The sequence below is a fragment of the Accipiter gentilis genome, chromosome 9 (assembly GCF_929443795.1).
Source record: "Accipiter gentilis chromosome 9, bAccGen1.1, whole genome shotgun sequence".
NCBI classification, from domain to species: Eukaryota; Metazoa; Chordata; class Aves; order Accipitriformes; family Accipitridae; genus Astur; species Astur gentilis.
Window position 1 is genome coordinate 21,328,665 of NC_064888.1, and position 12,783 is coordinate 21,341,447.

Here is a 12,783-nt window from a genome sequence, read left to right on the forward strand (position 1 = left end):
CCACAGTACCTATAGAGAAGGGTTATGTAGGAGACATCTGGAGAAAATGACATGAGCTGTTTAACGGCATGTTACAGAAGAGGGAGAGACTATTATAATCTCTGGATGTCATGAGCCAAACAATTATATACGAGAGTATAACAACCAATTCATAAGATACAACTCTTAGCATTTCTTCAGCTCTTAGTACTTTTAAATTAAGCAAAGACTTCAGCTATCTTTAATTAGAAAATGCAGCCAATACCAAATGTAAATAATATGAAAGTTAATTATACTCAAAATATTTTCTGTTTATTAAGAATTTAATGGATTCCACCTGAATGACCTAACTCCATAAGGACACTTCTATATGCGTGCAAATCAGAAAATAATAACTTCTCCATTTAACAATGTAATGAAAATGCTGAACCATGAAAACAATTTACCTCCTTGTCTAGCATAAAGGCTTCCTCCAAAATATCCATTCACTGGTGATGTTGCAGCATAAACAAATATAGCTGTACTAAGCATTGATCCTCTCCTACAAGGTGATTTTTTTGGTAAATGAAATAGAGAAACACTATTAAAGCAGAAGATCACAGTAACATACATACATTTAGCAGAAGCAGTTATTTAATATCTTTAGGTAATGTAAAAATTTAAAAGTGCTTAAATTGTAAAATCTGCCTAAGAATGAGAACTGTTTGTATTCAAAGCTTCTGGCCAAGTCTAATTCAATCTGGGAAAAAGGGTTCTGACATAGTACGTTCTTTTCTAACATGCATTTATTTTCACTGGAGTATAAAATCTCAACTCTGATTGAAATACTCTGACATTTGGATGTGGCTACCTTGTAAATAGTTCAGTTCTTCATACGCATGACATACATTAAGTGTAAGATTTGACTATTGCAGATAAAAGTTCCTCTTAATATGAAGGCCAGTATTAAGAAAAATATACTAAGATTGTGAATGATGTTTCTACCATCCCTCAGAAATTAACTTTTAAGATCGAAAGTATTCATCTTGCAGAAAATTAGAAAACCTGATTTAGAAACTATAAATACTATAATGAAGCCACAAATCAGCATGGAGTAGTCCAATCAGAAGAGTTTAGTAATTTTTAAATTATCACCTCATTAAATGTTGGAGTACTCATTTTGGCATAATTTTTCTGAAATTTTCCAGGCAAAGCTAATAATTTTAAATCACAAAAGCCATCTCCAAATACATTTTTAAAAATCATGTCTAAGAATAGCAAGATATAAATGTTATTCATGGAGAGCTGTTTCCCCATGTCCCTCTGCTACTCTATGATAGCAAAAAGAAGTAGAAGGCTTTTAGCCAGCTTGTCATACTTTCTTCAAATTAGTTGTTCTGAAAGATTCCAGACTATTTTGGCTTTTGATGAACCATTACTGGATGCCTGCCCTACTCAAAGAAGTAATCTTTAGTAAAACCAGCTTCCATGACTGCATGGACTGAACTAAGCAAATATACCTGCTGGTCACACACCCTAAAGAAGCATTATGCTAACATTTGTTTCTTAAAAAAAATAAGCAATAGCTCCATTTTACAAAGCTACTGGTTAGACAGAAACCAATTTTAACACTTCTCCTAACTTAGGACAATTTAGAAACACATGCAAAACCCCAGTAGACCATGCACAGTCTGAAGTGACACATGTAAATCCAGGCTACATGTAAAATGACTAGCAGATGTTAATCTAAAATTATCTCAAAATTTGCTATTCTCAAGCTTACTCGCATATGTTTCAAGTATTCTAATGGAAAAGCTTCTCAAAACACAAACCAGTATTAATAAATTAATAGCCGACACGACCAAATTTCACTGAGAGATTTCTAGTTGGCATCAGCTGCATGATCCCTAAGAGTTTTAACCGACCTGAAGAACACTGACAAGCAGTCATTCTTGTAATTCTGGTTTACAGCGTTTTTTACTCACATCACTACTTTCCTAAATGTAAGAATTGTCTGTACCAGATTTGGTCAAATGTTCCATTACATACCCAGAATTAAATTCACTTTGAAAGTGATATAAAGGCCTATTGCAATAAAAGACTAAGTGCACATATATTGTTAAAAATTATGTTCTGACACATTTTACAATTGCCATTACTAACTTAGAGCTTCCCTACAGCGCAAAACATTCTGAAATGGTTTCATTCCCCACCTTAAAAGGGCTGACATGCTGTACAACTAAAAAAGTGTATGTAAGTCTATCCAGAAATGTAACCATGGGGCACAAGGTGGGGAATAACACTATATGAAAAATGAAAATATGCCAAGATACTGATACTAAAGAGTGGCTTTTTAAACACGTCATTAAAAGGCAGCTAAATTCAAAACCTAGAGTTCTCTCTAGTGGCACATTCGAAGTATTACAACTTGTTAAAACCAATAGTTACAGGTGATATTCAAGAGAAAAATAGAACAGAGACTTGAAATTTTAGTCATTGCTTAAAACAAAGCACTTGTAAAAAAAAAAAAAAATCCACTCCCTCCCGTATCCAAAGTACAATCACTACAGAAACAGATGGAAGTCCATCCAGGACACCAAAAGTCTCAAACAGATAAAAGGTAAAGGAAGATAACTAGGTGAACCAAAAGTGGTGTGTTATATTTAAACTTGAGTACTATTTGTTTGTTTTAAATGAATTCTCCCCAGTTAGGACGACAGCCCACCTGTTGCTGGAGGTTTTATATGCAACACAGGCTGAACAGTATCTGTTTGAAAGAACTTCAGAAATTAAATCTCCATTCCTGAGAAGACTTGTGCATAAGACTGGCTTAATTCATTGTCAGCAGTAAACAGGACTTTTCACAACACAGCACACTCCTACTTCAGTCTTTACAGGACACGGCGGGGAAAACAGGGTAAGAAATATAGTAAGATCTTGTCACTCCAGATGAAACCAGGAATGAAATATTTGCCTCTTAACAGTTATTTCCCATATAATCTACCTATGATGCTGCAGAACGACAAACTAGTTTCAAAATAAATCATGTAAAAAGCAAGCACTAAAAGAGTAAAATTAAAGGAGAGCAACTCCCATGATAAGAGTAGGGCAAAGTTTCATTACAACTTAAAAGAACTCTTCTGAATACGACATCTGATCTAAACATAAAGACTAAAGACTCAAACACTTTTTTCCAGGCCAGTTAGCACATTCATTTTTGTAATTATTTTGTTCGCTTAAGCATTTATATGTGGAAAGCATGGCACAATTATACTTACTCTGTGTATAAATCTTCTATCATTGCAACAACAATAACTATAAGAGACACAGCAAAAATTTGACAACCAGAACCAATAAGTGATGAAAATATTAGAGGATGACTGGATGGTCTAAAAACATCTCCATGGACCTGCTTCCACCCATACTCATCACCTAGATCTCTGTCCTAGGAACAACAACAAAAAAAATGTAAGTCTAGTTATGACAATTAATGACAAGCACACAAGCTATGCATAAATTAAAGGTTTGATTTATTAAAGCAACTTCAAGTACAAGTATGCCTTCTCTTCTGAATGCATCTAGGAGAAAAGTTTACTTTTCAGATGCTTATGAAGACAGCAAAAATTACTACCTGAATGTATGATGCAGTAAAATCAATCAGATGCCCTCCCTGTCCCTAAAATCCTCTGAAGTGCTTAGGAGTATACACAGGCTTCTATTACACACTCAGAATGGACCCCATTTAACCTAAGTGTGGATACGAACATTAACACAGTGATTACAGACAAAATTCTGGGTTGCAACCTAGAACCATGTTATAAAGAAACCCAGTAACACTCTCAAGACACACATAAGAGAGTTTTCTGTCCAATTAAAGAAAGCCATTCAGAGCTGCCAACACAACGAATGCATGAAAACAGTAAGCCTTAAAAAAAGATTTTTCAAAAGCATGAATGCAGATCTTACCATATCATCCATTTCTTCCTCCTTGCTGTATCTTGCATAATCTTTTCGCAAAGTTCTCATTAATATCATAGACACTAGGCCAACCAGAAAGATCACCATCATAAAAGAATTGAAAATTGAAAACCAGTGAATCTACAAAAAGAAAACACATCCCTAAGGTTTAGAATTGTAAATGTGTTTCAAATCTGTTCCAATAAGGATAAATCATTGCCTAGCAGAACAGCTTGTCAGCACTAGCTGAGTAACAGTAAACACATATTGTAAGTAACACTAGATTTGTAGAAAGTCTCACTAAAACTGGCCTGTGAAACACCATACATAAAGCTTTTCAACAGCCAAGCTTGCTCACGACAAGTTATCCCAGTTTAGTTAAGCACCAGCAAAGTTCGAACAACTGGCTGCATGTGCTCCCTTGGTAAAGGAAAGGCAACACAATGTACTGCTACCTTCCTAGAGAAGAGGTTTAAGTAGTAAAAGAGATGCTCAAAGCCAAAAAGCCAGAGGAACCATTGCTTTGCACAGGACCAAAATGCGCAGCAGCATTATTTTGCCTCTGACAAGTACATCTTCTGGTTTACGCTGAGCTCCAAACAGAATTCAAAACCTCTCATTTTGGAAAGTAGTATAGCTCAGTATACTACCCACAAGGAGATTACAACCATGGGTTTAAACCACCACCACCTGGTTTAGGCTGATGTTTTTTTGCTTTGTGTTTACTCCAGTAAAAAGTGCACAAATGACCAATTGCAGTTATTCAGCTTACAAGTCACACAGTTGTGTCCCTGAAACTTCATTGCTTCCGAACATGTGAATATGTTTTCTCGAACTGCCTGGTATTTGTTACAGGCTTGAAGCTTGCCTGCACATTTAATGAAGCACTCTAAAAAACTGGAGCTATCCTGTTCAAGCAACAGAACTATCACTTAAAACCTACAGTCCTAGACCTGCCTGTTTCATTGTCCCAGAACACCTGGGACATCCAAAAATTCAAAGATGTCATCCAAAAATTCCATGACACCTTCTGAACTAAAGCAACCATTTCAAAGAGATATTTTGTAAGATTATCTTAGAATAATACATACTCTGTGCTGAAAGAAAGATGGGTCAAGATACTTGTCAAATCGGTCTTCAAACTTCACATCTGACTTCTTCCACTTCACCTAAACAGTGAAAAATTTACACTTGAAAAGCTCATTAATAATATGTTTAGCTATACTCACATGCAGAAACCCAAAACACATTTTAAGAATCATCCACTTCAGATTTTTTTCTTCAATATGAATCTAGGTTTTCGCAAAAACAATGGACTGATATTCTTAAAGACTAATAACTACAGGTCAGACACAGAACGAACACCAGCCACCATGCTTCATGGATCTAATCTTGTCTATGCTTATGTTTAAGAACCTCTTGGCCTCTGCAAGGCTAACCTAAGATGTAAACTTCTAGTTGTCAAATACAACAAACCCTTATAGAAGATTATAGAAGGAGCTCAAAGATACTCATACTGAAGGTGTCAAAACCAAAATCCATCAAGTGATCCTATTTTTCAGTTTTGTTAAACAAATAGTTCTAAGATGATGTTTTTTCCCCCACAGTAGATACCTGTAAAACCATGAGGCAATACCTTTGAAAAATCCTCCCAAATTCGCCCAAGATTTCAGAACAAAGGTTAGAGAAAGAAAGCATGTTTAAATATGTTCAAGAATGATGTGTTAGAAAGCAGCAGAATTTTTCCAAAGGTTTTTTGTTTTGTTTTGTTTTTTTTTTTTTTCTGACAGCACACTCCCTTTTCTTAACATTTCCATGCGCTGCATTGTACGAAAAGAGGCTTGTGGAGAACATTACGAGTGTTCATTGAGCAATGACAACACTCTCTACTTCTGCTCCCCCAACAGCAGCTGAGATCTGTTTCGCTGCCACGCACTGAGACTGGTAATCAGTGAAATCATCTGTACCTAAATTGTCTGAGTACAGTGCCCAAGAAAAAGATGCAGTCTAACAGAAGTCAGGGAAACGAGAAGATATAAGAGCAAATTTAAAACAGATGCCAATAGGAAAGAGAAGGCCATAAACTGAGATACAAGCTGGCTGGAAGGGAACTGGATAAAAGGGATCAAGCTGGACCCTAAAAGACAGACATTAAAATTTTAAAAGCTACAAGCTAAAAGCTGCAGCCTAAAATCTGTAAGACCGCAGGATTCTGCAATCTAGACACTTCAACTGCCATTAAGTAACTCTGAATCCAGCTGGAAAAGTATGCATTTATGGCCATACTGTCACAGGGTAACAGCACATTACTGCTATCAGTTACTCCACTAGCTGCACAGAGGACTGCTTTGGATTTGGAAGATTCAATCATACTTATGAACTACATGGTGCTAATATGGTAGCATAAAGTATTTTTCAGAATTTTTGCAAGACTTTTAATTTTAATTCTTAAATGTAATTTCAGAAATTAAACACAAATTGACACTAAATTTTTTTCAGAAGCATGCCGAGATTAGGAAATACCAAGATTTTTAGTGATCTTGAAACAAATACAGCCCCCTTGTGCATATCTTTTTAAAATACCTGACGAACAATTATCCTTTCCAACAGATGTTCTTGTATTCAGTACAGAAAAAAGCATATAAATGTAGATTGAATACCCCTATCACTCACCACAGTCCTGAGACAGATTAAAAACCCCATGACTCAAGTATTACTCACTTTCAGGTATGTTATTAATGTTCTTCAGTTCAAATCACAACCTTGTTCAAGATTAGTAACTCAAAACATTAATAGTTTTCAACATTGTTTTAAGCAGATACATTTCTCATTAGAGCATCTGCAACTAAGAAGCGCTGCTTAGAACAAATCCACCAGACACAATCTGTGAATTAAACACCACATACGCGCCAGCCTAGCAAATGCCCAGTGGTGCCAACAGAATTAGCTAGGTAAGACTTGAGCTCAGTACACTGAAAGTATTTTAAGGGAACATCTAATGTTATTTTCATTACCAGCAGATACTCAGTGCTGTCCACCTCAAAATTTACAGAGCAAATGGACTTCACGATGCTAGTGGAATTTGAAATAGAAAATTTCAAAATTTCTACTATCATTTTGCAGTAAAAACAGGGAGATTAGTGCAAACATAATTCTAGAGAGCATATATAGAAACCAATTATCTGCACTTCAAACTTATCCAGCATAAGACAAATGTAATAGTGGCAAGAATATCCTCCAAAATAAAATCTTATGCTGACACCTACTGCTAACACATTGTAGAAAAGCAATGCATTAAGAACTAGTTTCAGTATACAAATGTGGTGAACATGAGAAGTGAACCATTGCAGATTTAAGTAACATCAAATAAGTAAGGAGGAAAACTGAAAAATGTAATTTATCTCAGATCAGCAAACATTGTTTATTCATTACCTTTCATCATAGCAATTCAACGTAATAGCAGAGGGCTTCAGAGAAAACCTTACTAATAAGGTTATATCAATACGCAAATTTCTACTGGAATTGAAAAACCAAAATAAGCTTTAATACTAACTGCTTGCAAAGTATGAAGGCTTACAGTTGGTCCTAGCTCAGAATCCAGTTCAAATCTATGATGCAAATGTCAGCGCTCCAAACATCAAGAAAATGTGTACCTACTGGGGGGTCCTCTATACTTCTACTCTCCATACCTTTTGGGACATCTTCCTTTCCCTCCAAAACACTCTTCTGCAGATTATAGAAGCTTCAGTTTGTTTGACGTGTTTCAAAATTCCTCATTTTACACTTATTCTTAATAAACTTATCAAGGTTTTTGAGTAATAGAAAAAAAAATATGAAAGAGTGAAGATGCATCTTCCTCTAATACAACCTGATGTATCAATACATAGTTGTAGGTATACAAGTACTTATTTTTGAGCCATTTCATCATGTAGAATTTCTTATTACAGATGCAGCACCAAATTACTTACTGAATATGACATCTGGATTTTTGTGTTTGGTACTAATTTCACCTTTCCTTCACTGGTCAGATTGACATCTACAATTCTATTTCCATTGTAACCAATTTCAAGTTTTTTGTAAGTCCAAAGGTAATAATCTTCTCCATTTTCATCTGCTTCTCCAACTATACCTGCATAGGAAACAAGTGTAAGCATCCATTACAGGTATGCTTTTCAAATATTCTGTAATTATTTTTTAAAAAACATGCATTACAAAAGTTCTGCCAGCTAAAAAAAGCAACATAACTACAGTAAAGAGAACACAGCAGACCTTATGCTCTTCTTTTCAACTCTTAATACCTCGATTATACCTTCAATCCACAGGTATATGCAAGAAGCATTTTGTAATGGCATTAAAAGAAAAAAGCATGCAGCTACAAACACTGCAGAAGAAACAGAAGACACAACAACACCTCCTCCAGTGTTATTTTGAATTCTTACCAGATAAACAACTAGCTGAATACAGATTTAATTTCCATTAATAGAACTTAGCCAAGACGTCTGTATTTTCCCATCTCCCATCTATCCCTTCACTCATTTTTCTTCTTAAAAATTTTACTTCCATTCTGTATTCCTCATTAATTGACTCCCCAACACATACTTCTTGCTCTCATTTGCACACTAGCTTCTAATGCTTGCCAAGAATGACAGTTTTTGACTGCTCTCTGTTACTTTCACCGAAAAATTCAGAAAGTTATCATTTACTTGAAGATTTTTATTACCGCCAACATGGAAAGCTGCTCAGATGCTCCTGGAGCATCAGAACTCAACTGAACTCAGTATTAGCTATGATTAAGTTCTTAATTTTCAGTAAATTACTGCAAAGTGTCTAATCTACTACAGAAAAATTCCAGAGAATGTACTATGCTGGGGGGAGTGTGTGTGGGGAAAGTCAAGCCTAGCAGTCACCAAGTTAACAGGCTACAAGCATCATCTTTAATGTCAAGACCATCACACCAAAGATCACATACAAGATGGAAAGCCACAATAAAAGCAGCACTCAAGATATACAAAGGTGGAGGGCAGTGGAAGAACAAGTAGGTGACTGATATGGAACAGGTTATCGCAAAGCAGCAGGTATATGAAAGAATGGCACTTGTGCATTACCTGTGCTTTTTAATTTTCAAGGTGGTATTTTTCTGTCATGTTTTTTACTCATGCTCATCTGTCAGGATTGCCTTGTATATGCCATCCACATGAAACACGTGCCAGTTTGTGCCTATGCCATACAGCCTAGCACCTGGCATACCATCTGTTCCCACGGTGGTATCCAAAACCATGACAATACAGACCTCTAAACTACCTAAAGGACATTCTGATCAATCACTACCTGAAGGAATGAACTAACACAGTGCTCCATATACTTAGGGAGATGTCCTGAAACAAAGACATTCAAGCCTAGCCACTCCACTGTGGGATAGCAATTCAGGAAAAAACAGAAAATGGAATAATTTTATCTGAATGCACTGAAAAAGATCTGGTTGCCTTTTTCAGGTCAGAAAATAAAGTGTAAACCTTCCAAAGCCCTCAAACAGCAGTTGGAAGTCCTTACCTTTAGTTATCAGCAGTTAAGAAAAGTTATTTTATGCCTAGTCTTTACTGAAAATAGAGTACTCCTTACTGGATATTTTGAGGACTTCCTAAGAAGAATTTCAAATATTAATGGTTGTGCATATGACTTTGACATCAGTAAGCCTTACCAAGGTGGAAAGCCGTGAAGAACATAAAACATGAACTTAATTAAAGTTTGCCAGGAGACAGGAGGAGTGCCACAAAATCCACCTGGATAAGCCCAGAGAAGTGAGTGGAACAGATTTAGGAACAGAATTAAACAGAATTTGCCTAGAATTCTCCAGCAAACATTAACACCATCTGAATCCTTTTATTTTAAACTCTTCAGAGAATACTTACTTTCTTTTGGTAGCACAAAAAAAGGACTCTAGCCATTTACATTTAGGGAACAAAATTTTGGTTTAATCGGGCTACGAGACACAAACCAACAATGAAAAAAATAGTGGACTAGGTGATACAGTACATACAATACAGGCTGGCTAGCAGGGTTCTCAGGAAAGTAACCCAAATAAAGTGGATCAACATGATAGCCTTCACACAGCAACCAAAAAGCCATTTCAGCACAAGATATTTTTAATGCAAGCTGAAGGTAACCAGTTCTGGACACTATTTTAATTAAAAAAAAAAAAATATCTCAGTATTCAGAGTATTTCAGAAATGCCATCATAATTACTAAAGTTCTTACTATATTTTTTGCAGTCCTAATGTTTTTCATTAGTTCCTGAAATTAACAGCTATGTGATGACACTCAATCAAGAATAAGATATTAGCTTTCCTTAGTATCTCTACCACATCACATAATACTAGGCAAGTGTATACAATACAGTCCAAGACACCAACAAGCTGGAGGAGCCATGTGTATTGTATCACTCGTGCCATATTCATAACAGGAATATTTATAACTGTTCAGTGAGCAGCAAGTCTCCTAGGACTTAAGAGCCTGAAATATTCCTGTTGTTGAACAGAGACCCAGCAAAACCACAATTAATGCAGATAAGCTATATTCACAGTTTTCTAAAGTGTGCTTGGAATACAAAGGTCAGAAAAACTTGTTCAGACTTGAGCATAAACACTTCTGATCAGTTCAGGTGCATCCATTCCTTTCTCAGCCCCCCCCATCAAGAACTGATTAATTTTTTTGAACAAAACCCAGGCTAATATTGACTGACCAATATGCAGTCCTGCTAGTTTTACCTAGCCCTCAGGAGACATAGACCAAAATCGTCAGCACCATTTGCTTTCAGACCTGATGTCAGATTATATCCTTGCATAATACCACCAGTACTTATGATGCTGCAGTCATCTATTAAGTATCACAACTTGAGGTCCTGGTACCAAAAAACTCTCAAAGCCAGCTTCTTAATATCATACACAGATGATACCTAGATTCTACATGTTTGTTAGCTGTAGCATTAGGAATGACTTCTCGTGGATACAAAGCATACTACTGAAGAACATTAAAACATTGGAACCACAGTAAAACAGATTTTTCAGCTGAGAGCATAAAATTTAGTCAGTGTGTAGAAGATTTAGTAAGTATATTTGTTCTTTGGTATCTGATGTGAGAAAAAAATGTTCCCAAATAACATCAGAAAAAACAGTCCTAAGAAAGAATGTCTCCAAGACTCGCTAGCCACACAGGATTCCAAAGAAGTCAGCTTAGCATCCATCATCCTTGGGCAGTCTAAAGCCTATGTAGCTGCCACTAGTCTAGGAAAATCATTCATTGATCTTTTGCTGAATGGCTGAAAGCATAAAAAAATATTGTAGCAACAACTGTCACTCACGCATGCTTTTTAAAAGCCTACTAAGCAATTGCGCAAGTAGTAAAGGCCACACAGGTTAATTAGGGTCTACTCCAAGCCCTGCCACAGAGCTGTTACACACACTAAGCAAATCGGCTGAAAAGAACAAATACAATATATGAGTACTTCTCCTGTCAGGCATTATAATGTCATCTCTTAAAAAGAGATACATTTAAAAAAAAAAGGCAAGAAACTTCCCAAGTAACAGATGAATAATAAATAAATAAAGCACTAGCAATTCTGGCTGGGGCTCATGTTGATCAGATAGCTACTTTCTAAAACCAATTAAAATTATAAAAAAGAGCTAAACCCCGCACCCTCTGTCAGAATGAATCAATGATGGGTAGCATTATTCAGCATACTACCCATCAAAGGACTCTTGTCATGTGGCTTGAACTGTATTTTTGTAGGTGTTGTGGGATTTTGTTTGTTTTCGGTGGTTTTACGTCTTTCACAGAACACAGGCAACAAAGACCTTACCTTAATAAAGCATTTTGTAGTGCTTTTCATTTCCCTTCAGTTTATATCTACAACAGGGAGATTAGGGCTTGGGGGGTTTGGTTGACTGCTATCAGTGCAAAGTACAATCTGCAGAGCACTCTTTACCAGGTATGTGATCACAGGTTACAAGGGAGTAACAAAAACCAGAGAGCTTAGGAGACAATGGCAATAAAGACACGTAAATTTTTATTCAAGACACAAGCACTTCTAAGCCCAGATTAATAATACTCAGCAAGAGCAATTTTAAGAACTGTGTAAGAACAAGTATAATGAAACTCCTTCATATAACCACAGACTGCACATGCAAAACTGCTGAAAGCCACTAAATTACCATAGAAGTAAACCAAACGGCTCTTGTGTTAGTAACAAACACAAGAACTAGCAAAATAAAGTTTAAATATTGAAAGAGATTTATGAAAGTTGTTATTCATGAACACATTAACATGGACTTTATATCTGACCTATCTATTTACCACTCAAACAATTAAATTAACCCTAAGAACTTGGTATTATTAAATCAGTGCTTGAGAAAAAAACAGCTTTTCACTGCTTTTGTAATTCACTAGTACAAGCCATCCTACTGTTCTTTCAACGCAATAATCCTTCAATTTATTTGTATAATTTGGTTACATAAGTTCTATATACTTATGAGAGCCTTGTAATGAAGCTTAGTCATTAAATGACTCCATGAAACCCACTAGCATAGGACTCTTGTAGCTGTAATCAAGTTGCTTATGCATAATATCACTCACCCCATATTGGCAAGTCATCGATATACATCTGGTACCAATAGTGATTTTTGATAGCATACACAAATGCATCTCTTCTTCCTTTGTCCAAGTCAATTTCACAGTAAGTAGTCTGCATTACATCGTCTGCAAAAAATTAAAGCACAGTTAATGATTCATTAATGAGCTGGCTCAAAGCAAAAGCAAACCAAGCAAATGGAGGAACAGACATTGCTGGAGTCTTTAACCCCTCTCAGCTATCCT

At 36.0% G+C, this 12,783-nt stretch overlaps 1 protein-coding gene across 1 annotated transcript in view; it reads right to left on the reverse strand.

The window, feature by feature from the left end:
* TM9SF3 (transmembrane 9 superfamily member 3) overlaps nt 1-12,783 on the reverse strand; it is a 48,698-nt gene that overhangs the window by 18,242 nt on the left and 17,673 nt on the right. The window contains exons 3-8 of the mRNA XM_049811289.1: nt 12,544-12,666; nt 7,884-8,044; nt 5,007-5,084; nt 3,925-4,056; nt 3,237-3,403; nt 426-520 (exon numbers count right to left, since the gene is read on the reverse strand). Of these exons, the coding sequence (XP_049667246.1) occupies nt 426-520; nt 3,237-3,403; nt 3,925-4,056; nt 5,007-5,084; nt 7,884-8,044; nt 12,544-12,666 (756 nt within the window). The remainder of the gene's footprint in view (nt 1-425; nt 521-3,236; nt 3,404-3,924; nt 4,057-5,006; nt 5,085-7,883; nt 8,045-12,543; nt 12,667-12,783) is intronic.